General features: G+C 39.4%; 3 protein-coding genes across 3 annotated transcripts; 1 reads left to right on the top strand and 2 right to left on the bottom strand.

Annotated features, from left to right (window-relative positions):
• Positions 1-1705: 1705 nt before the first annotated feature.
• Positions 1706-5018, bottom strand: mcidas (multiciliate differentiation and DNA synthesis associated cell cycle protein). The gene is made up of 7 exons (XM_061039340.1): positions 4805-5018; positions 4657-4729; positions 4457-4536; positions 3937-3997; positions 3548-3765; positions 2643-2753; positions 1706-2528 (listed from the first exon to the last, which is right to left on the bottom strand). Exons 1-7 carry the CDS (start codon positions 4874-4876, stop codon positions 2088-2090), a joined length of 1056 nt encoding a protein of 351 aa, XP_060895323.1. The 5' UTR covers positions 4877-5018; the 3' UTR covers positions 1706-2087.
• Positions 5019-6210: 1192 nt separating this feature from the next.
• LOC132974991 (cyclin-O protein A) lies at positions 6211-8076 on the bottom strand. The gene is made up of 3 exons (XM_061039338.1): positions 7721-8076; positions 7305-7490; positions 6211-7223 (listed from the first exon to the last, which is right to left on the bottom strand). The coding sequence occupies exons 1-3, from the start codon at positions 8048-8050 to the stop codon at positions 6690-6692; spliced, it is 1050 nt and encodes a 349-aa protein (XP_060895321.1). The 5' UTR covers positions 8051-8076; the 3' UTR covers positions 6211-6689.
• Positions 8077-10968: 2892 nt separating this feature from the next.
• Positions 10969-25109, top strand: tut7 (terminal uridylyl transferase 7). The gene is made up of 29 exons (XM_061038521.1): positions 10969-11094; positions 11989-12418; positions 12665-12813; positions 13263-13379; positions 13524-13701; positions 14416-14504; positions 14939-14990; positions 15121-15190; positions 15401-15527; positions 15667-15786; positions 15905-16039; positions 16371-16548; positions 16830-17521; positions 17719-17869; positions 18496-18582; positions 18763-18863; positions 19192-19249; positions 19563-19666; positions 19756-19845; positions 19956-20069; positions 20811-20888; positions 21008-21185; positions 21478-21525; positions 21641-21732; positions 21816-21931; positions 22035-22234; positions 22459-22532; positions 22657-22720; positions 23403-25109. The coding sequence occupies exons 2-29, from the start codon at positions 12007-12009 to the stop codon at positions 23459-23461; spliced, it is 3933 nt and encodes a 1310-aa protein (XP_060894504.1). The 5' UTR covers positions 10969-11094; positions 11989-12006; the 3' UTR covers positions 23462-25109.
• Positions 25110-25743: the final 634 nt, after the last annotated feature.

The raw sequence follows: 25743 nt of genomic DNA, 5'->3' as shown, positions 1-25743 counted from the left end.
GATCCAAACACTGGAATTAGAACGACACAAAAGAACAGCCTGAACACTGTATGATTATTATTTTCATAATGGTAGCAGAATTAATCTCTTGATCTTTTTTTTCTTCATATGTTTTGACAATAATGGGTAAAATAGGCAATTTTAAGTGATTTTTCATTTTGATGTGTTTGGAAGAATTCTCACGACCCCCTTCTCAGTGTCTTGCGACCCCCCAGTGGGTCCCGACCCCAACTTTGGGAACCACTGCTCATACTGTAAGAACTTGTTCCTGTCCCACTTTTCTGAGACATATAGCCTACTGTTCTTAAGAGCCCATAAGAACACTCGCATATCTTAGGAGGAAAAAACAAAACAAAAAAAAACAACATGTACATGTAGCTCCTCACTCTTGGATGTAGAGGAGTTCAGGTTTAAAATTGCAATAAAGGTTATACTCAAGGTATAGCGGCCCACTACACATTGGTGGTTAAACAACAAATGAGTTGATATTAATGCTGTTTAATTAATTCATATAACAACTAAAAACTTTTAACAGTCCTCCATCCATCAGTCAGGATCTTCTTATCTTCCTCTGTGTTGCTGATGGCAGCAGCAGCAGTCCTGTAAACTGTCTCCCCTGATGCCTTCACTGTTCTAAAGCAAAAAGGGCCAGGTTTGGGAAGTGTAAACAGGTGTTTGACCTGAGATAATGTCCTCTGCACCAGTCTTCCTCACACAAACCCACAGCTGAAGCCTCATTCAGAGAGGCTGTAGAAAGAGTACATCATAGATACACAAAGATAAGAGGCCATATCCTCTTGAGATAAGTTCTTCTCTTCTCATGTTTCCTCCACTTTTTTTTTAATGAAAGTTTTAAAAAAATGAAACTCTTGTACAATTCATGTTGTCATTTAGTTGCATAAATTATAGGATGGCAGTTCACACATTGAAATAAAGGTACAATGCAGAAGCAAGAATAAGTAATAATTAGACATTTTAGAAGTACAATGAAATAAAAGTATTTTCTACATTTATTTATATAGAATATGGTACTGGAAGATGAAACTGACACATTGGAAAAAGAGTTCAAATATTAGAGCAGTCAACAGTTTATATGAAGCTCACGTAAAAAAAACTGTCCATGCGTATGTAAAAGCTGAATAATCAAGATTTTTTAAACTACTTTCTGCCTCATACTTTATTCTAACTGTATAAAGAGGTTTAAAGTTATTACTAGCGTCATAATAAAATAATATACAGTAGCCTATCTATGTGAGATTCACCTACCTTTTAGGACTATTTTTTAAAATTCCATTATAGTCATTGATTTATACTGCAAAATTACACCGTATTATAAGTGTTACAAAGCTTTTTGAGACAGATGTTTTAAACACCTGGATTGTTGTGACTGCAGAAAAGCAGCAGGGTTTTTCTACCAATAAATCACAATTTGGGAGAAAAAAAAAAAATCTAAATTTCAATGTCAAAAACAAGGATGTAAACTAGGATGTTGGCTGCAAAGCATCACGATCGATGGCACTTTTTCAGGCCACACAGTCACTCAGGCAGGAGACAAAAGGGAAGGAAGTCCCTGCCTCTTTAAGAGGTCGTGAGGTCAAATCTGTTTCACTACTCAAACAAGGAAAGTTCACGTTGAAAACAGTTTCTTTCCATTTGTTTAACTTTGACTTATGTCCTCTTCTCATAATAGATATCAATCAGACAGCTTTTTAAAAAAAAACGTTTATTACCAAAATTTAAATAATTTTTCACTTCTCTGAGACAAAACAAAGAAGTGTTAAAACAGGCATGACATTTCTTTTTTTCATGGCTGGATCATTACATATAGAGGCATGTAAACAGAAACACAAAGAAAACAAAAGCTCAGGCAGTGTTATTTCCTTTGTTAGGCACCTCCATTGACTGATTAGCTTACATGCTACCTGAGGAAGACATCATTTAATCATTCACAGATATCTCTATAGATTATCAGTTAAGCATTAACAGTCACATTGGCCACCCACACTTCTTTCAGTCTGTAAAAAAAAACGTATGGCACTTTTATATCTGTAATTAGAGAACCAGTTATTCATGTGTTACTCCTGGTTTCAGCTGAGGTTGGGAACCCAGCGGAAGCGATATCCCCCTTGCTGTGTCGTCGAGGTGAAGGCTCGTCCATGAGGAAGCACCTGAGTCCTGATGGTGCTGTGTTCTCTGATAGAAGTCCTGAAAGATGAGACGCTCTCTTCATGCTCTGCTCCGTCCTCCTTCAGACTGCAGTCTTTGGAAAAAAAAGTCTGTAGACCTGAGAATGCACCGTACATGCGAATGGTCTTTGATTCCTCATGTGGTTCTGTTCCTTTGGCAGAGCTGTTCAGCACAGCGTTGCAACGTGTGCTAATGTCTCTCAGCATGTCCTCAACTGAGCCAGTGGACTCAGTTTCGTATCCCTCGTCGAGACGCTGCCTCTTACAGGGACTGAGGGAAGTGCTGTCCCCACGAGGCATCACTGACTCAATTATATTGTTGTCCCTGACTGTCAACAGTTTCTGGAAGAAAAAAAAGGTAGAAAAACAAACAGAAATAAAGGGTTAGATGTGGATTATGACATTGCAGGCTCATACAGTTATATATTGTGTCCAGGATGAAACTATGTTTCTCACTTCGAGCACTGAGGCAAGGTGCTTTGCACGACTGGCCAGCTGTCTGAGGTGAAGATTTCTGTCCTGAAGTGAGTCGATCTCTTCCTGTTTTCTATGCAGAGTCTCCTGGAGCTGCAGACACACAAAGAGAAATATGTTCTGTTATTCTAACAGAGGACAGATTGCACTTTCCTTTACCTTGGCATGACCAATTTATGTAAAACAGTGTGTTTAGATACTGTTAGAATATGCATACTTCAAATGTAGAACCATTACACCCAACTCATGACAACCACAAACTTCCCTTTCATTTGCTTTTACCATTTTCTACCTCTTTTGTTTGTCTGTTCATTTGCAGGGTGACCTAAAAAACGTTATTTTTAAATTCAACTACGAATAGTGTACCATGGACTTAATCACAAGGGAGGCCTTCATGCAGGTCTCGCTGTCTAAGCAGCCTTCTAGCTGTATGTTTTAAGCACAAGAATTGAATAATTGTATTTGTTTAAACAAATCTTGCAGGACACATTATTTTTTAAAACCAAACTGGATCAAAGAAAAGAAAACTCCAGATCATTTTTCCAAGCATATTTTTGAAAATATAAAATCACACAATAGCTTTAAAAAAAAAAAAAAACATAATCAGTGAGCACCCATAGGTGGGAGTTACAGCGGGTGTAGGAGACTTCAGAGAAAAACATGGGCAAACAAAACTTTATAAGTATCCTACAAAAAACGGTCAAAGCTACACCTCCAAAAAATGTATCTATCATTACGTTAAGAAAGAGTGTTCCTAGAGGGGCAAAGTGCATCGCTTTCTGAATAACCGTGTTCGAATAACGTTTTCAATCTTTCTTGTGTGACTAGCCTATAAGGTAGCTAAATATTTTAGACTTGAAATTTTGAAATAATTTTGAAGGATTTACCTGATTGTTAACCTCCATGGACTCTCCACAAGCCCTCTCTTGCCACTGTGCCAATCCCTTCCAGAGAGCTCCATCCTGGATTCCTCCTTCTGTGGAGGAGTGCACCAGACTTTCCTCTGAGGAGAGGTACCTCTGAGGGGTGAGTGGAGGTATGACACATCCCTGAAATGGTACCAGTTCAGCTGGAGACAGACTGCTCTCCAGAGTGGAAGGAGAATCTGACAGCGGAGACAAACACCCAGGTCAGTTTACAGGTCTGAGACTATCTGAAGATTATATAAACATTTAGATTTTTTTTTCCTGATGATTATCATCCAATCACCAACCTTTCATGCTTGTGTATAATACTATGCATTTCCACCTTGGAAGATTTGGTTTGCTTCACTCACCTGCCATGAAATCCAGCGCATAATCTCCAAAGTCTTGATCATCTGCTTCAGATTCAATTACCTGTGTGCATAAAATGTAATGGTTAAAAAAACGCATAAATAAATAAATGCATAACAAAATCATTAAACGAAAAAACAATGTATAGCTGCCCCAGACCTGGAAACCCCACAAAGAACACGCAGGGTAATGTGGATTTATGGCAGAACATGTCGAGGTGGTCATTTCTGCAAGTGTGCCGTCTCGTAATGCGTTATTGCGCACGGTGAGCTGTGCCAAAGAGGCAGCTTGTGGACAAAAACTTGTGAGTTCTAGCCAATTAGCGGTAACCTGCGTGTCATGAGTAAACAACAGTCTCATTTGTGCAGAATTCCAGCACAGCGTGTCAAACATTAACAGCCTGTGGTAGTGATAGGGATCTGCTTATCCCTCTGAGGTAGATTTAAGTTATTGTAAATGAATGGATGGATTTAAACTCAAAATGTCTTTATAAGCATAATACATTTGGAGTTTTTTTCTCACCTGAGAGTCGAGGGAATTGCTCTTCGGTCTCACCATAGACGCACAGTCTTCCAAATCGTCCCACGCAATTGTTGAAAAGGCTGCAAAGCAAGAAGAAGGCGTCTGCATGATTAAATCGTCGACATGTAGCTATTTGTGTGCTGGATTCATATTTACGCACGTGATGGCAGTTCACCAACAATGATGCCAGAGATGCATACCTTGCTCAATGATGCAGGGGAGCTCCACGTACACAGTGACAGGGCTGCTGCTTCTCGGAACCAGCACTTTATCCTGAAGGTAGAAAGTAAATTACGTCTTCTATACAGACCGGCATTGTGTGAATATAAATAATAAAAAATGTCAAACCTTTTTGTTTCCTGCAGCTCTTCGATTGGGGCCAACAGCACCAAACATCTTTCTGTCTCTTTGCATCTTCATCAGCTGAGCTCTGGCTGCAGAACTGAACTATCTTGTTTTGATTTAGAGCTGATATAGACCAAATTCTCCCGGTTTGTGTTTCTCTGTGCCGCGGCTTCATAGTTTTGGCCCAATCAAATGCACTTCCTTAGTCTCCAGGGAGTGACAGCGTCCTCGGAGATTAAATTGGTGCAGACTTAACGGTTTTCTGGTCTGAAGTGTAAAGTGGTACCGCGCAATAAGGGCGCCAGTACAGCAGGTGCCCTCCCTCCGCCTGCAGCCAAATATTTCCTGCACATTGTCAGAGACGCATGCGAGGTCTGGCATGGTTATTCCACACCGTGTCTCTTTTACAAAATGTATTACCTTAGTTTGTTTTTTTACAGAGACATGAGCACAATCATGACGGATTATCTAGGTCTTTATTACTATCAATAATGCTTAAAAAAATACAGCTATATTACCCAGTGCGTAATTTCTTCCCAACTGTGCGTAAAATATCTCCCCATATTAGGCCAGGGCCTGTTGCCACATTTATCGAGTGGAAAAGGAAAAGGGTAATTAGAGCAGACAGCTCAGTAAACACTGGTGACAAATGCCTCGATTAGTAAACACACATGACTAAGCCTTGTTGGCCCTTAACGCTGAACGGCTGAATGCACCTGTGTGGTCGACACCGTGTCAGAAGGTCGAGATGCCACGCGTAATGGATTATCAGAGAAAGCCCCCAATTCGACCAGGCTGTGTTGGCACAGTTGAGTTGCACAAAGTAACAGATAGATGGTGTGGGTACTGACCTCCAGGCAAACAGCTACAATAGCTTATAAGCCTCAAAAATCACATACTTAGTCTAAAAAGTAAATGTATTCATGCTATCAACTCTAAGAGGTCCTTATAACGTCACAAAATAAATGCATGCCAGTCTTATAATGCACAGCTTTCTTTGACATTGGATCCAGCTTCTTTTTTTTTTTTTTTAGCAATCTAACAGTGTTGTCATATAGTTAAATAGAATCCTAAATACTGCAGTGAAAGTAAAAATCTCTGTTATGCAATATTATACAATCAAACTTTTTTTTTGCACTACTCATCATTGGACTTTTGTCTTATTTAGCCTTGTGTATATTATTCTTTGCTTATTTATGTTTATATTTAATGTTATACTTTTGTACATTGAGAGCACAGTTCCCCAAAGACAAATCCCTTGTGTGTGTGTGTAAGCATGCATGGCTAATAAAGCTGATTCTGATTCTGGAAGATGATGCAGACATGGTTTCTATTAAATGTTAATATGTGATAATAATAATAATAATAACATCTTGACAGATTTATTTTACATGAGAGGTTTTATTTCATCAAAAAAGCTTCACAAATGTTTGAATTTTGTCTTCGCATTTAATCACCCATTCAAACACCAGCACAAAAATATTTTATGATCATTTATTTCACAATACAAAAATCAATTCAGTATAGCACATTTTCAGGGTCCTTCATTAAAACGATCAGTTGAAAAAGTGACATAAACCTGCAGCAAGTCAGAACATATAAAGTAAATAATGACTTTGAGACAAAAATAAACAGACAAAATGACAAAAATAAACAGAATAAATAAATAAAGTATTATAGTAAACAGTAAACTACTAATAAATATATAGCATCTATACCTTATTGTAAAACATTCAGTGATCGCAATCAAGTGATTGTTTATGAGGTATACATCAGGTTAAAATTGCATAAACACCAGGATTCATTTATTAACTCAACCCATAGAATGTAACACAGAAAAGAGGGGGATTTGGCATTTTGGATACATCTAAATTGGGGCACAATTGTGCTACACCACATCTAATGCCTCTTGGTTTAATGACACCAACAGTCTTAGGTTGTCTTTGCATTCCTGGGCCAGATTGTGTTTTGCTGTAGTAGATTGGGTACATAGTTCATCCATAATACTTCCCCACTGGTCTTCCTGTGACTGCATGTTTGCAAGCACAACATGCCCTTGTTCAGTTTTCAGTAACTCACTGGCCAGACTCAGTGCGCAGCAAGCAGTCAGAGATGGGGGATATTTGTTGAAAGCGTAGTCTGCAAGACTCAACTCACACACTTTTTGTGCAAGGTTGCTGCACTGCCTGAGTATTTTAGTGTCCTGAGTTGTTCTTGAAAACTTGTCACCGCCTGCAGATGAAAGCTGGGCAGCATCAATGCAGTTGGTAAAATAGTCCAGGAAAAAGGCCAGGGTGGGTGCAGAGAGACAGAAGTTAAGACGCAGGAGGATGACACACTCCAGGTTGCAGAGCTGCTCTTTTGTGAAAGCGTCACAGCAGAAAGACAAGAGATGGCAGATCCGTGGTGAGCCCATCTCCACCTGAGGACATACATCAAGATAGTAAGTATTATTGACGTAATCCAAAGAGGCAAACTATTTGATCCTTAAACATTTACAAACCTGTTTACTGGCCAGGAGGAGTGCAGTGACCCCAAGTAGCTGGAAGCAGTCAGCAGCCACCGGTGTGGATGCCAGGAACCGATCCATGATGTTCACTGACAGGCAGCAGCATTCAAAAGATAGACGGAAATGTTTGTGTACAGGGATGAGCCAGCTGACCAGTTTACACCGAGCCTCTGCAGTCAGCTGCAAGTGAAACAGAACAACCATAAGTATTTTAAATAAGAGGGTTTAGGTAAGCAAAATGGGAATAATAAGCACATTGTGGTGTTGACAGTTAAAAAGTCATTATTTATTTAAACAATTAAATATTTTAACACATCATGGCTGTATCTCATTGAATAACTGGAAACATTCAACATTAATTGACTAATATCTCTGACCTATCACTGTATTTAAAGAATCGTATAGCCTACTTGTGGTTGGCGTGCAAGGCTCTTGCATGGATGAAACTTCTCCTCTCTGGCCCTCTGGATCATGTAACCGACGTCTCCATACTGCAGGTACCAGGTGGACAGCTCTCCTGCAGGAGGCTCGTCTGAACGGAGCGGCGACACGTCTATCCGAACGGGGGAAGAAGTCGGCGAGGATTCCAATTCTTCCTCGAAACCGGAGTCACTCATCTTTGCCATTAGTTTCTGCTTTCTGTGCCGGCTAGTGTGGCGCCGCCGGACCGGTGTGAGCACTACTGTTGGGGTCGTCCTTCTCCGTTTGTAAACATTCTCACCGTCCTCAAATGACACCATCTCCGGTATCTTTCACTGGAGCCTGTTCGCACATCGACCACCAGTCCCTTACCTATTCATTAGTCTACTGAACTCTTGTCTACTGGATGTTGGTTGAGAGAGCTGGTGAGGGGAGTTCCATATGCTGACGTCAGTTTCCCGGGGTCTACCCCGCTCGTGCAGCGCACCTTTCTCCCGTCGCCCCGGCAACCGAGGCTAAACACAATTTGTCCCATGTAGGAATTAATTACCCCAAACCTTGAACCATATGCCACACTATGTGCTGTTTGAATGCTTGATCTAATAGCACCAAATTATCGTTTCCTTAAGATAGTGGGAAAAAAATGTCCACACAGGAAAATGTTTAACTAGAAGAAGATGATAATATTTCATTGTGCTGAAATAATGTGTTAAACGTGCGAAAAAAGTGAAGTCATTTAATCTACATTTTCCCGAATGACCTTCTATATATTTAAAAACAATTAAGTGTCAAACATTGCTAAAGAAGTCCAAAAGGAAGAGACTAGGGTATAGGGTCCAAGCATCATTAGTTTTTTACTTTTTGTTCTTAATTTTTAATAAACATGTTAATCCTACCAGAAAAATTGGGGATTCATTTAGCAGAATAGAAATCTGTAGCCAATGTCTTTACATGAGATGTCCCTATGTGACACCATGAAAATCACACATAATATGCATATTATGAGTTAAAATGTGTCAGTCTTTGAAACTAGAATGTTTTTTTATATGAAGTTGGCCCTATGCTGTTTTGATCACGCACAATTAAGGCACTAAAAATAGTAACCCTTTTGAAAACAGATGGGTGGAGACTGAGGTTATGTCATAGTTTACTCATAGCTCCAACTGCAGGTCTTTGTCTTTTTTTTTTTTTTAATAACTAACAACTGTTCAAAAACCCTCTTAATGCAGTTTTCATTTGACAAATTTAAAGAAGAAAATGTTTTGGTAAAAAAAAATTTGCTAAAGAAGTCCAAAAGGAAGAGACTAGGGTATAGGGTCCGAGCATCATTATTTTTTACCAGCTGAAATCTCATAGTTACACCTATGACTTTTTGTTCTTAATTTTTAATAAACATGTTAATCCTACCAGAAAAATTGGGGATTCATTTAGCAGAATAGAAATCTGTAGCCAATGTCTTCACATGAGATGTCCCTATGTGACACGAAATAAGATAAGATAAGATAAGATAAGATATACTTTATTCATCCCAGCAGGGAAATTTAGGTGTTCCAGCAGCCAGCATACATACAAACACACAACACAACACATATATACATACATATCCCACCCATACAAAAAAACATGAGCCCACAATACAGTTTGATATATGATATATGCAACTCAGGCTAAAGTTTAAAAGTTTAAATGTCTTCTGTCCTTACTTAAAGGGGAGTCGTTGTAAAGTGCAATTGCAGTAGGTAAAAAAGTATTTTTAAATCTGTCCTTTTTGCAGCTTAGCTGCCGTAGCCTCCCACTAAAAACACTCTTTTGTTCACACACGAGATTGTGTAAGGGATGTATGTTATTGTCCATAATGTTCAACAGTCAAATGTTCAAATGTCCTCCATGAAAATCACACATAATATGCATATTATGAGTTAAAATGTGTTGAAACTAGAATGTTTTTATATGAAGTTGGCCCTATGCTGTTTTGATCACGCACAATTAAGGAACTAAAAATAGTAACCCTTTTGAAAACAGATGGGTGGAGACTGAGGTTATGTCATAGTTTACTCATAGCTCCAACTGCAGGTCTTTGTCTTTTTTTTTTTTTTTTAATAACTAACAACTGTTCAAAAACCCTCTTAATGCAGTTTTCATTTTACAAATTTAAAGAAGAAAATGTTTTGGTAAAAAAAATTGCTAAAGAAGTCCAAAAGGAAGAGACTAGGGTATAGGGTCCGAGCATCATTATTTTTTATCAGCTGAAATCTCATAGTTACACCTATGACTTTTTGTTCTTAATTTTTAATAAACATGTTAATCCTACCAGAAAAATTGATTGGGATTCATTTAGCAGAATAGAAATCTGTAGCCAATGTCTTCACATGAGATGTCCCTATGTGACACCATGTAAATCACACATAATATGCATATTATGAGTTAAAATGTGTTGAAACTAGAATGTTTTTATATGAAGTTGGCCCTATGCTGTTTTGATCACGCACAATTAAGGCACTAAAAATAGTAACCCTTTTGAAAACAGATGGGTGGAGACTGAGGTTATGTCATAGTTTACTCATAGCTCCAACTGCAGGTCTTTGTCTTTTTTATTTATTTTTAATAACTAACAACTGTTCAAAAACCCTCTTAATGCAGTTTTCATTTTACAAATTTAAAGAAGAAAATGTTTTGGTAAAAAAAAATTGCTAAAGAAGTCCAAAAGGAAGAGACTAGGGTATAGGGTCCGAGCATCATTATTTTTTATCAGCTGAAATCTCATAGTTACACCTATGACTTTTTGTTCTCAATTTTTAATAAACATGTTAATCCTACCAGAAAAATTGGGGATTCATTTAGCAGAATAGAAATCTGTAGCCAATGTCTTCACATGAGATGTCCCTATGTGACACCATGTAAATCACACATAATATGCATATTATGAGTTAAAATGTGTTGAAACTAGAATGTTTTTATATGAAGTTGGCCCTATGCTGTTTTGATCACGCACAATTAAGGCACTAAAAATAGTAACCCTTTTGAAAACAGATGGGTGGAGACTGAGGTTATGTCATAGTTTACTCATAGCTCCAACTGCAGGTCTTTGTCTTTTTAAAAAAAAAATTAATAACTAACAACTGTTCAAAAACCCTCTTAATGCAGTTTTCATTTGACAAATTTAAAGAAGAAAATGTTTTGATAAAAAAAAAAAAAACAAGACGTGTGTTTTTCTCTGTTTTTTGCAGTGGGCGGGACTAAAACGCTGGCGGCTACAAAACAGCAGCCTGTTCGTAACCTTTCAAACTCCAGTACGAGACCAGCGATCATGCCAAGTCAGACCTGAGCAAGGCTTCAAGTATGCCCTCTGTAAACACACTAAAAGGTATTTCGTTTTTTTAGAATCGATACGGGATATAATTGCTGATAACACGGATTGCATGCTTCACCACAGCTGCAGATTTAAGATAAACATGTAAAATAAACAGTAACGCTGGTCGTTGTTAGCTAAGCAGTTAGCTCGCTGTTAGCTGTCACAGACGGCAGGCTAAATAGCAGTAGCTAACAGAAACGTATGTGTATCTGACTTGTTGGCGAATGTAAACTTTGGGTTGGGAACTTACACGTCTTGAAGGCGTGTTAGCTACGTGTTAGGTAGAGTTTCATACCGAGGAAGAAGAAGAAGCTCTGATGTTAGAGGCAAATCATTCTGCAAAAGCTAGCCTGCTAACTGATGCTAATACCATGCCATCACAAGCTCCCAAAAGTCAGCGAAGTTGTTTTGCTAATGTTGGGAGTAAGAGAGGTGACTTAAGTCTTTGCATTTCAACGCAAACAGTCCCCGTGTGTGTCTTGGCTGTGGTGTTATTTTAGGTGTGGTAACATGAAGTGGGCCAGGGTTTAATGGTGTTTAATCCAAGTGGTCAGATGTTGAGCTGTCAAGGTTCATAACTAATAAAAGTCCAGTGTTTGCTGAAGCCATAATCACTATAAAACACTGTTATGTGCTTTATTTGAACTGTACAGCAGGCCTAACTTAAACAGACAGATTTAGATCATGGATGTCTTTTATTAAGCTGCAAAAGTTCTGCAGCTGTAAGTTGTAAATGCTTTGAGCTGAAGTTGAAGCCAATGACTCTTAAAAGTTAAGTTAAAAAATATTCAGAGGCAACTTTATGTAGTTTACTCCTCCAAAGACAGTATCTCTGCAGCTAATCAAGTTTGCACACTGCATTCTGCAAGTTTCATATTAAGGGATGTTTTTTTTTTTTTCCTTCAGTTTTAGCATAAGTGAATTATGGAAAACTCGGGCAGGCCTTACCGGGCCAGGCAAGGCGGCTGGGAGAGGGGAGCCGGTGCAGAGAAAGCAGAAAGCTGGAGGATCCAGGACCAAGGTAGAGGACAAGGCTTCAGATCAGACGGAGGTCAGCAGGGCAGGAATCATGGCGGGCCGTACCGGGCCAGTCCCAAGAAGGGAGGGCTGGGGCCCATGAGTTTCTCCCCTGGTGGATTCAGGGGAGGTCACAGCCCCTCGCAGAAAGATGACCCGCGGTGGTACTCTGGTCCTGAGAGCAGTGGTGGAGGTCGAGAGGATAACTGGAGGGAGCGTTCACAGCAGCACTGGGGAAGGAGTACCCAGGGGGAAGGTCCGAGGGAGGACAGGGAGCAGGGGAGGAGAGAGGACAATGATGGTGGACCTAATAAATCAGGTAAGGATTCTACGCTTCTAAGACTGTCCCAACCTTTAGGACTATTGAGAGGCAGTCTGTCTACAGTGACAAATTGGATCTTGATCACAGGGATGTATGATGCTGCATTTTCAAATCCAGCTTGAGTCTGACAGTAAGAACTAGCTGTACTCCACCATCCAGGACATTTACACAATATTGACTAACGGTTTCTTCAGTGAGACACTGTGAGCATATTTCTGACACGTGTACGTCTTCGTTTCGAAGGGAGGAGACGGAGAAACAGAAACAAGAAGAAAACGTTCGCTGAAGAGAATAGGGGCCTCGAAGAGTCCACACTCTCAGCCACAGAACTGCGCAGCCTTCAGCAAGCAGAGAAGCGTCTCAACAAAGAAGAGATCTACCCTCTAAAGAAGGTACAGCACACTGAGGGCAGCATCAATACCCCAAGTACATCACTTTTGTGTAACTTCAGAGATGCTATAAACACTCATTAGTTGATGGAAAGAAAAACAAATAACTCACTTTTTTTAAAAGTCATTTTTCTAGATAAAAGTTTACAGTAAATGCTTATTATTGAATCTTTGGACTGTTGGATAGAAAAACAGGACATCTCAGGATGTGGGACAATGTTTTTGGTACACAGAGAAAAATTGACAGACTTTTGATGTAAATATCTATTTGCTGTGATAAGATCATTTTATAACTGCTTAACCTCAGTTGTACTTTCTCTGATGAGAGTAAGTCAGCAATACAATATTTAAGTTAAGGTACAGCTTTCTTAGAACACCTGTGAAATGTTAGAAATGGAGCTGTTGTCTGATTTCTGTACCCTCATCCTTTTTTAAAAAAAAAATTGATTCAGAGATCCCACAGCAACCCTGCTGCATTGTACACCTGCTCTCTGTGCGACGTTCTCCTGGAATCTGTGTCTGATGCTTACAGACATATTCGAGACAAAAGGCACAAGAAGAGGGCCAAGGTGAGAACTGGTGTTAATCATGAAAATCTCTATTTGAATGATCCCAGTTAATTTGTATTCAGATACTTGCTACTATCTTGTCATTTTGCAGTAAAAGTCTTTATGCATTTAAAAAAAAAAAAAATCTTTGGTGCATGTTTCTAGGAGCGGCAGGAGCAGGTAATGCTGACGGAGATTCTTCCTCCTGGTCTGGAGCAGATCAGTGCAGTGAATGCTGCACTTGAGGCTGTGGTCCGAGATCATGGGCTGAACGACCAGGATGTTGAAGACAGACAGTGTGTTGTCTCCTGCATGCAAGACCTCCTTCTCTCCGTCCTGCCTGGTAAGTTGGTACCTTGAGGGGGCATGACCAGGGGAGGGCACGGCAAAGCATTAATTGCGTTCATTGGGGTGACTTTGGGGTTAACGCTGTTTTTTTTTTTTGTTTTTTTTTTTGTTTTTTTTAGGACTACTTAGATGGTTCACTTCTTACCAGAGTAGATCACAATAATTATTTATGCTGAATACAAAACTCCAGAGTAGTTAGCCATAACAAGAGATCAACCTGCTTACTGACCAAACTGATCTCTTTTACACAGCTCTGTGAGAATCGTGTTAGGGGAAGGAAGAGAGATAGACCAGTGAACACTTTGCCTTTCCTGTATGATTTTTAATACTTAACAGTTATCATCGTACAACAGTCCAAACCAAAGTACTGAAGTCGCTACTTTTGGCTACAATTAAGCATACCTACCACTTTAAATTGAGTTTTTTATAATAATTTTTATGATGCCCCTACTACTCTGTGTACGTCGGGGCTGCAGATAAAACATTATGTCCTAAACTTTCAGACACGCCACATATTAGGGTCACATATAACAAGCATTTTGAGTTCACTTTGTAGTGTGTGCCCCTGAATTCATTCCGATGGTGATGTTGCTTTTCCAGGAAACTGGCCGCTTCTGCTTTTTTATCAGTTAATTATTCTGAGAGTCATGATTTAATTTTAACAGTATTATTTCCTCTCTCTGTTTCTCTCTCTCTCTCTCGACTGTAGAGATCAGACTCCGGCTTTATGGATCATCTTGCACTAAGTTTGGATTTAAGGATTCGGATGTCAACATTGACATTCAGTATCCACCTCACGTGAGTAGCCCAGTGTGAGTGTGATGGTGTGATACTGTGAATACTGTTTCTTTCTTTCTTTTTTGTCACTTCTACGAAAACCCAAGCACGCCTCTTAAGAAAACAAACATTCAACATAAAAATATTATATCAAAGAAGACAGGCAAGTGGTACTGTTACAAGGTGTAACTTTCAAGTTTCATACCACAGGATGCAGTTCAAGTTGATAAGAAATCATGTCAAAAGACTTTCAGGTTAATGATAATGAATCCACATCTGATATGACTGAACAGCATCTTTTGTGATGGAGAGGGATACAGTCATGCCGTAATAGTTTTCCAAAGCTAATATCTTTTTATGTCATTACATTTACATTAGAGGTAAACACCATGTTAAAATGTCTCTTTTCATACTGTAGTAATCTCCTAAATCTTTCACATTGATTGTATTCACAGATGCATCAGCCAGACGTCTTGATGTCGGTCAAGGAGACTCTCTCTGTGAGCCGTGAGTCACCTCTTTTTCGTCTAACAGCAAGATTTTTCCTTGTTCCACTCAGGGAAACTCAGTCATGTGCTTGATTGTCATGGAAGTCTGACCAGTTCACGTGTTTTGTTTTGTTTTGTTGTGTCCTCAGCTCTGTTTGTTGATCTGGAAGCTGATTTTCATGCCAGGGTGCCTGTGGTCATCTGCAAAGACAAAAAGAGGTTAGTTTCTGCCCCAGTTGATCAGAGCGATTAACATATTTGTAGGTTAGATTTCTGACTCAAACTGTATTATTTACAGAAGGGATCTTAAAACAGTTAATCGTTGATTAAAACATTCTGAAAATACCAAAAGATTAAGTGCTCGTTTCAGGATTACTTACCCTGATGCACAAACCTCTAATGAAAACTATAACTGTTGATTTTCACCAGCGGACTGATCTGCAAAGTCAGCGCAGGGAATGAAAACGCCTTCCAAACCACCTCCTATCTGGCTGCTCTGTCCAGTCAGGAGCATCTCATCCTCCCTCTGGTTTTGGCACTGAGGCGCTGGGCTCGGGTATGTTCAGAGTTGAGATCCCCCCCCCCCCCCCCCCCCACGGCATTAGCCAGCTTACAAGCACAAGGGGCTTGGTGGGTACATTTATTTCAGTCATCTCATTAAGTTTGTCACACTGTTGTTCCTCCTTTTGGCTCAGATCTGTGAGCTGGACTGTGCAGAGGAAGGTGGCCTGCCACCCTACGTCTTTGCCCTCATGGTGATCTTCTTCTTACAGCAGCGCAGAGAGCCTCTCTTGCCTTGCTACCTGAAACAAGAGGTGTGTTTCGTTTCATGTTCTTCTTGAAAAACAAGCTCTGCAGTACATTATGTTCATTGTGTTGCTCTGGCAATTGTGTTCTGCTGAAGCTAATTAGTCATCTCATTTCTTATTTTAGATCAAGGTGTTTTCACTCAGCAGACTGAAGGACTTCAATCTCACACATGTAGAGGACGGACATTTACACTGGTCCTACTCTCCCTGCTCAAAAGACTCCTTACAGCCTGCAGAGGGCTCCTGTATAAAGGGAAAGGTAAAATGCAGACATGCTTTGTGCTTTGATAGAAGACGAGTGTGAAGGCTCATTTTTGTATGTAATATACAACTAGATTTTATTTTGCCATAGACTGATGTGTTTTCTACGACGGAGGATTAGGGCCACGTTTAAAAAAAAATATATATATATATATATATATTAAAAAAATAAATTTCAAGATTATCGGCCCGATTATCCTACAGTGTGAGCCAGGCTTAAGTGCAGTGTGAGTGTGGTTAAGAAAAAAAAGTGAATGCATTCTTGATAAGGTCAAGAAATCCTGACCGTTTTGAAAAAGTATGAGCAGTATCTTTTTGTTTCCTCGCAGGTTCCACTGGTGTTTCCGAGTCCTCACCCGCCTGTGGAAGTTGGGCTTCTGTGGGTTGAAATGCTTCGCTTCTACTCTCTGGAGTTCATCATTGCTGACAATGTGATCAGCGTGCGGACCAATGTCATCCTCTCCAGAGAACTGAAAGACTGGCCGAAGAAACGCATCGCTGTGGAGGGTCAGAAAATCTCCCTTTTTTTTTTTTTTTTAACGATTTAAAAACTTTTTAATTAAGCAAACTGGGAAAAAAACATTCAAATGCATTAGTGTTCTGACAGGGCTAGCTTTCAAATGTAGTTGTCAGGCTTGTAAACCAGTTTTCTGCTTTTGAATATGGTTGACATTTGTAGTCATTCACTAGCTTCAGAACATCATGTTTGTTTGTTTGTTGTATTAAATAATTAGCTGATTCCTGTTACATTGTTAAACACTAACTGTTGTCACTGTTCCTTTATCCAGATCCCTTTGCTGTGAAGAGAAATGTGGCCCGCACAGTGAACAGCCAGCAAATGTTCGAGTACATGGTCCACTGCCTCAAAACTACGTACAAATACTTTGCACTGCCGCTCAACGCACAAGCTGCCGGTCAGAAGACACAGGCACAGCATGGAGCCGTTAAAGGGGCCAACGCCCAGGTTTCAAATGAAGACGTCCTCTCCTCAGATTTCAGTCAGCTAAGTGTTCAGTCCCAACATGAACCTAAAGCTGTAGGAAATGGTCCTGACGACTCTGACTGCATTATCGAGGAAGAGGAGGAAGTGGAAGAATACAGTGACTCGGACGAGGAGAGAGAGAAGGAAAAAGCGGACCTGGGTAAAAGCAGTTTGTCCGAGGATGAGGATGACGAGGATGTAGACGCACATAACAGACATCACTTGGACAGCCTCACAACAGAGGATGAAGAGATTTTCCCGGTGGATGAGATCTCAGGGGAGGAGCTTTTGTCTGATGAGGAGGGTCCAGATTTGGACACACCTGGTTCAATGGATGAGGAGGAGGGGGAGGAGGAAGAGGAGGCGGAACTGGCACTTGACAGTGTCTCACCTCCACCTTCAGAGAGTACAAGTAAAGATGAGAGCACTGGGAATAAAACCCCAAAACAGAAGAAAAAATCTTATGAATTCAAAAGGCAAGCTTTCACTAAAGGAAAGGTAAGTAAAGCCTCATGATTGTTTTCACTTGACATGCTGTGTGACTGAAACCCTCCTCTATTAAAAAAAAAAAAAAACAAACAGTCTTAATCCTAAGTGAATATTTCAAAGTGACGTGGAAATCTCTTCCTCAACTGGAAGTTAGCCTTTGCAAGAAATGACTGCAAACAAACTTAATGGAGTTTAATGTCTCGTAGTCCCACATGGTCGTGTGCAGCTTGTGCAAGCGTGACGGACACCTGAAGAAAGACTGTCCGGAAGATTTCAAGAAAGTACAACTGGACCCTTTGCCACCCATCACTCCAGAGTTTCTCAGTGTCCTAAACAAAGTCTGCGAGCAGTGCTTCAGTGAGTATTATGTGACTACATTAAATATTTTGGGTCAAAGATGATATTCGCTACAATAAAATATGACAACTGTTGTTTGAGGTTTACTTGATGTAGTGCGTCATGTTGGCTTCAGTAAAGCTTTCATCACTTTGTTGTAAACTGCTTGTGTTAACCTGATGAATGTCACCTGTTCATGAAGCAGCAATCATTAGCATAAACAACGTCCGCATATGTCTATAAAGCAGAACAAATGAGCATAGATGAAAGCTTCGAGTCTCGCTGTCAGAAATATGTCAGGATGTGTGAAAAACTATTTTATTGAATATTTAAAAGATGTGTTGGTGCAGAGCAATCCTGTGACGAATGATTAATAAGATTTAAGATGGAAATAAACTTTAGTTATGTTAATTTGAAGGAAGCTAAGGGGACGCAGTGGGAGTTGTATTTGAATTGGGCCCAAATATGAATACTGTATTCAAATTGGTCCACTTTTTTTAACCTATGAAATCCTTCCAGTGAATCTCTTGATGAGTTAACTCTTTAAACAAATAAAATAAAGAAGAATTGCAGTTTTGTTAAAGTCATGCTCTTCATTGTAATTTCTCAAACTAAATAATCTGATCTGTTTTTATATTTCTTTCCAGCTGACTTTGCCCCAGATGAACTGGAAGTTGATGTAAGAGAGCACATCCTTCAGGACCTGGAGACCTTCGTCAGAAGACAGTTTGCTGGTAAAGAAACCCCCCCCACCCCCCCACCCCCCCATCTTAAGTTTTGAACTAACTTAAACAAACAGGATTCTGCATACTTTCATTTTGATTGACTTGCACATTAACCGTTGTGCTGAGAACAGAGTGCTTTGATGACAAAACTGAAGGAACTTCTTTTCTTTCTATTTTTTTTATGAACAGGAGCTCGGCTAAAACTTTTTGGATCCTCCAAAAATGGCTTTGGCTTCAGACAGAGTGATCTAGACATCTGTATGGTGCTGGAGGGGCAGCAAACCATAGGGGTTAGTTTTGCTGTTATCTGTTTATCTTAGTATGCAGTCACCTGAGCAGACTTTCATCTGTTAATGTTGTCATGTAAGCTCTTGTTTAAACCTAGCTTTCTTTCACTGTACAAGAAATTCCAAATATGCATTTATTTGAGATTTAGTTTTCATAAGCAATGCACGTTTGCTACTTGACCGGATTTCTAGTTCAGAAACTGCACAATTAAACAAATGATTGGATAGAATCAGAAAGATGTATTTGTTGGTATAAAGTCTTTCATTGGTCCTTTTGTAATTATTTGTGTTTCATTCCAGCCTCAATCTATCTAATGTGTTTCTCCCACAGGATGTTGATTGCATTCACATAATTGAGGGCTTGGCGAGAATGTTGAAGAAACACCCAGGTGAGTTTTGCCAACTCCATCCAACAAATATGATTTATCTTGACTTATTTGGATCTTTTGTATCTTACTGACCAATGTTCTAACAATCTGAATCAGCGGCCCTTAAAGGACTAAGCAACCTTAGCGGCACTTGACACCACCTCCCTTACATTCCCTCAGGGGGGATAAAAAAAATGTCGACTTCTGTTGATTAAAAAAAATATTTAAGTGGACGGATAAAAAGAAAATTTGGCATTAATGAACTCTTTATTGATCAAATGATTATATCACTGCCTGTGTGTCTTCTGTTTCTAAATCTGCACCCTGTCTCCAGGTCTGAAGAACATCCTGCCCATCACCACAGCCAAAGTTCCCATCGTGAAGTTCTACCATGTTCGCACGGGCCTGGAGGGAGACATCAGCCTCTACAACACTCTGGTAAAGCTCTTTCTTTGTTTTGTTTTCAAACATCATACTGTCTCAAATCAGCCAAGCTTTAATTGAAACTTCTTTTTTTTTTTTTTCAGGCTCTGCACAACACACACCTGCTGGCTTCTTATGCTGCTATCGACTGGAGAGTGAAAGTCCTCTGTTATGTTATGAAGGTTTTTGCCAAGGTGAGTGTGCTCTGAATACTTCAAGCCAAATGTAATGTATCATAATTACACTGCAGATTATATCACTCAGCTGTATCACCATCAGTTTTTTTTTTTAAATCTCATCACAGATGTGTGACATCGGTGATGCTTCACGTGGCAGCCTCTCGTCCTACGCTTACACCCTGATGGTGCTGTTCTTTCTCCAGCAGAGAAACCCACCAGTTATCCCCGTGCTGCAAGAGGTACTTAGTGCATGTTGGGTGAAAAAGGTTCAGCTTAATATTTCATGTAATACGGGTTCCAGCCCTGACCAAAAAAAAAAATATATATGAACCCAATCGGCCAGATGATGGCGTTGTAATTAAGGGTTCTAAACAAGTAACTTTTGGAAAAGCCACGCCCCTCATTCCGTAAATTGGATTGACTTGAAATTTGACAAACGGGTCCTGGGGGGTGTTCAATCAATGTTCCATCAAGAAAGCCAAGCTCACCTTAAAAAAACAAGGCTGAAACTAGCGCTATCTCCCAATTAAGCCTGAAGTCATCCGACTCAAGCAAGCCTTATCTACTCAAGGCTGACTCAAGAAAGTCTGAATAGCCTCGCTTTGTGCACGCACCCGGGGTTTATAAGAAGCCCGACTGAATTGCTCATCTAAAAGAATTATCAAATGAGGCACAGAGAGGGGAGAGTTAGGTCACCCATTCCCCCCCCACCCCAATGCACAAAAAGCACTTTGACTTGCCTCTGTATGAAATGTGCTACACAAATAACCCTTCCCTTCCCTTGCCTATTTATTAATAAATGAACTTTCAGACTAGATAGAAACTTTATTCATTGTTTTCATATGCTGGAGTTGTGCAGCATTCAATCAAAGTGAAGGTCCACAATTGAAGAATCTGGAAAAACTACAAACAGCCTGGAGCCTACATACACAAATGAGCCATTAATATGTGTCAACATGAACGACTTCTCTATTTTTCAGATTTATGATGGGAAACAGAAGCCGGAGAATCTAGTTGATGGCTGGAACGTGTACTTCTTTGATGATTTGAAAACACTAGTAAGAATTTGATTTCAACATTTTGGGTGTGCTCATGTATACCTTTTTTTTAGTAAATAGTAATGGGTATCACTGAGTGTCTCACCAACACCTCAATTGTTTCCTCCTTCCCGCTGCAGCCCACTCGCTGGCCTCAGCACGAGACGAACACAGAGACGGTGGGGGAGCTGTGGCTCGGCCTGCTGCGCTTTTATACCGAGGACTTCGACTTCAGAGAGCATGTAGTCTGCATCCGTCAGCACGGCCGCCTCACCACCTTCAACAAACAATGGACGTCCAAATACATTGTCATCGAAGGTCAGTCGTGCACAACGCACTCACTCCTGCCTTGTGTAGAAGCATTAAAGAGGTAACCGAATGTTGGATTCATTGTTTTTAGAATCTGGATTTGGAAAGTAATTTAAAACTTGATTTAAGATTCTCCAAATAACAGGCTGGTTGATGGATTGTTTTTGTTACTTTTGGAATTATTACTTGCTGCTTTAGAAATGCATACAACTGAGTAACAGTAACTTAAACATTGTGTGGCAGCTTAGAAAAATAGGAAACTGCTAAATTGCATTGCCGTCTCTTCTCTATTCTATTACAGATCCATTTGACCTGAATCATAATCTCGGTGCTGGTCTGTCCAGGAAAAGTAAGACTTTTCTGTCTGTTTTTGTCAGTTTTCATCTGTCTTGTTTTCCTTTTCACATTGTCTTGTCTTTTTGTCTTTCACATCTAAATTATTATTTTTTTTGCCATCCAAACAGTGACAAACTTCATTATGAAGGCTTTCATCAACGGCCGAACGGTGTTTGGAACACCAGTCAGAGCCTTTCCTCCTGTGTACCCCAGTCACATGGTCAGTATTTGCTCTCTCAACTTCACATTTGCACATTGTGGTGGTATAATCTAAGACCTGTGGTTTGACTTAAATTGTCCCAGGAGTATTTCTTTGATCCTGAAGTCCTAACTGAGGGAGAAGTGGCTCCAAATGACCGCTGCTGCCGCATCTGTGGCAAGATTGGTCACTTCATGAAGGACTGCCCTATGCGTAAGAAGTAGGTGAACTCCAAAACCTGTCTGAATATGCCACAGCGTTAACTTAAAGATACAAAAAACCCCATCTGCACCATGTCTGAAACTGTGTTTTGTAATATACAGTAGAGCAAGGCATAGAAGGGACTCTGACAAAAGGCCAGAACATCTTCGAGACAGAATCGATGGAGAAGACGGCAAAGATCAGATCCGACACAAGAGTGATCACTGGAGGAAAAGAGATGCACTGGAGATGCGCTGCTGCTTCCTGTGTGGATCAAGTGCCCACATCAAGAAGGACTGTCAGCTGTACAGAAGCCCTGCAGGTTCAAACAAAGTTTCCTATGTGATTTTTCTATCCTAATGCATTGTTTCCAAAGGTTATTAACCCTTAAATAGAACTGGAAGTATTCTTTGTCCTTCGTTTTTACGCAATAGGATGCCAAGTTCGGGGAGTTATTATGAGGGGGGGGGGTTTCTTTTTCTTTTTTTAGACCTGAAGGAAAAGGTAAGTTGCTTCCTTTTTAAACTCTAATTTTTCATTTTACAGGTAACATGAGGACAGAAAGCTTTTCCTCACCCTCGTCAGCCCACTTGAGGAATTTAAGAGAAAAAGAGAAGCAGGTATGAGCTCAAGTTTGTGAAGGTTGATTTAAAAACATCTATTCAATGTTTAAACTTTGAAACTACAGGAATGAGCTGTGTACACTTCTTCACATATACCTCTATTATCTTTTCTTTTTTTTAGGGTTCACCAATACAAGAAGACAAGAAGAGAAAGCAACAAAATGTGATATTAAGTCCACAAGCAGGTATGTATATTTGCCTAATGTTAAAATCCCTTAGTACTGTCAGGTGTATCACCTGATTGTCAGTCATTGTATAGCTTATTTAAAAGGGTCTAAACTGTAGTGAGTGAGAAATGATTCCTGGAATATGAGTCAGACAATTTAAAAAAAAAAAAAAAAAAAAAAAGTTAAAAAGGACTTGCATTCCTTGTTTGTACAAAAAACAACTTGTATGATTTACAAAGTGAAGTGGCTCTATTAAGTTTGTATCTAGTTAACGGTCTTTAGTCTCAGCTGATAGTTTGTTGTACTTTGGCTCGACTGTCTTGTTTTAGGGTTGGTGAGGACAGACACTGAGAGCGAGAAATGTTTGCAGCAGGTTCAGATTCCTCCATCGTTCTCTGGACTCTTGAGATCACAATTTCTGCTATTTTGGCTTAAGTTTAGCATTTTGCTTTTGTTTCTGTCCTTTGTTTACTTCACCCTCCAAGAACAGTTTCTGTGAGTGAGCATATTTGTAACCTGAATTGATCTTTTTTTTAATAAAGCAGCAAATAAAACCAATACAGCAGTCAGTTTATCAGGGCAGTCTGTCCTTTTTTTTTTTTGACCGGATAAGACGAGCAGTAGATATTGCAGGACAAAAAGTGAGGTTTGGTGCAGGTTTTAAAATATGTTTTGACAATTACACCCTGGTTTGTTTCAGGAAGTTTAGCCTGCCGAAATTTGGGTCGCTCTGCTCACAGGAAGAGCCCAGTGGAATGAGCAGCAGCTGTGGCTACATTGACCATGAGGTTCCACTCCTGTCCAGGCAGAGAGCAACCAAAAGTCCAGAGATCCTTGAATCTGAACGGGACTGTCGGGCCAGTGTGAGCCTGTTTCAAAAAAAAAAAAAAAAAAAAGCCAAAGCCAGGACGCCTTGACTTGAAGCCAAATAGGGCCTTTTTATGTGTTTTTCTTTTCTCCCCCCAAAGCTCTCCTCTTCAGAGGAGCTTTTTAAAGCTTTCTTTTTAACACTATGAGCCATTGTGCATGCACCTCACACCTTTGTTTTCCTACACTGCCAGTCAGGTTTTTTTTTTAAACTCATTTATTTTTCAAGCAATCTCTTTGCAGATTCAGTTTGAAATCTCTTAAATTGTAAGTAATTGAGAAGTGTCTGTTAAGTGACTGATAGTAAATCATCTTAGATCCAATGATGAGTTTTTTTGTTTTAGCAGACAACAAAAGCCATATTCGTCTTAAACCTGAGTCTACAACTCTTTGATAGACTCACTCTTGTGTTTTAAACTCAGCTACACATAAGACAAATAGACGTTGCAATATCCACGGCATGCTGTCTGCTATTTATAGTTCAAAGTCCATTAAATTCATCACCCATTTTAAATACAGTCACTTTTCAGCTCACTAAGTTCTTATTTTAGAATTACATGGTTTTACGACAAATGTCATCTTATGTGTGTAGAGATTTTACTTAATATGAGATACATTTCTTATATAACCATTGGAAGTTTTGAATGACGGTGTACCTTTCACAATGACCTGGATCTTCTTTAAAATTCAGTTTGATTTGTCCTCTGCACTGATGTCCATCAGACCATCTCACCTTCAGCCTATAAAGCAGCTCTACTTACAATATATCTCTGTGTTCGTGTGTCTCTGAGTTCCAGGAATATCCCTGTGGATTTTCTTTCTTTTTTTCAGGGTCAGTGTTTTCTGTTTTTCAAACTGCTAATCCACTGCTTAATTCATGGACACATGCTGCCCCTCATCCGCCTTTAAGTTTTAATGGTAGGACTGCTCTTACTCTGTTAATCCTGCCATGTGTCTGTTCCCATACAAATACTAGCAAGTGTAACTTTTGTGCACATAAGACAGTTTGGACATAAAGAAGAAACATTTTTCCAATGGTAAAAAAAAAATCTAAATCCAGTGAACTGGTCAAGCTGATTGCTTACACTGCTACAAACACTGTTCCAATAATCTTAAACTAGAGCTAGTTTAATGTTCAGTGGAGAGATAAATGTATTTATTTGCCACAAAGGCTTCATTTGTTGTAATGGTGCCACAGATTGGTAGCTGCACTGTGAGGGTCCATGCCCTTAATTTATGTTGCTGCTAGTTTATGTATCTAAGACCTGCTTATCATTAACTTTGAATATGGACTGTCTGGCTTTATTGTTGTCCTAATATGGCTGACTTTTATAAAATAAAAAAAAGGAAATGTTGATATTATAATCAAACTTCTCATTTTAATGTAGCTTTGTTTTTATTGCCAATTATTTGCTTTTCTTTTGTTGGACTCAAATTGAAGGTTTAGTTTGTTAATAAGGAACCCCCATCCTGCCAGAAAAGGTTGGCTTGCAATCCATTTTGTGTCTCAAAGAATCCATTAAACTGAAACCAAATCCCAGTGTGTTCGATTTATTTTAAAGCATCATTAGTATATAATATATTCTGTGCGCGTTTATAGAACATGACAAGGTTGCAAGCTCTCAAATTGTTTAATTTTGACCGTGGTACATTACACACTACAAGAAAAGCTCAAAAACTGGGCATCCTCAGAAATAACACTGATTAAGCTAAATAATTAATTGAGAGTGAACTTTGAGGTTCTCTTTGTTTTATTAACACATTTTTTTGCTGTATTTAATTACTTGAGAATTGTTACTGTTCCATTATTTTTTTTAAAGTAACGTATTTTACAAGAAACTAGACTTAGGTGTGCAACTTCATGAGTTTATTGTGTTATGGATATAATAGTAAGTTCAGTGTTTTTCCATCAAACATTTATGCCACAAAAAACATAAAATAATTAGTTTATCATATCTGGAAAAGGCTTGTTGTAAGTTGATAGTGAGTTAACATCTTTTAATACAGTTGTAGTGATAAATGAAGAAAAAAAAATATTTTTATATACTCATTACGTTACTGAAAACTTTCGAGAAACCTCTGCAATATTGCAAGTAGGTTACGCAAAAGAAGCTTGTTTCCATCTGCGCAGACCTTTTATCTGTAAGCCCATTGGCTCCTGCCCCTATCCGTCA

Source organism: Labrus mixtus, chromosome 5 (assembly GCF_963584025.1).
Source record: "Labrus mixtus chromosome 5, fLabMix1.1, whole genome shotgun sequence".
NCBI classification, from domain to species: Eukaryota; Metazoa; Chordata; class Actinopteri; order Labriformes; family Labridae; genus Labrus; species Labrus mixtus.
Note: the sequence above shows the minus strand (reverse complement) of the source record. Positions and strands in the feature narration are given on the sequence as shown.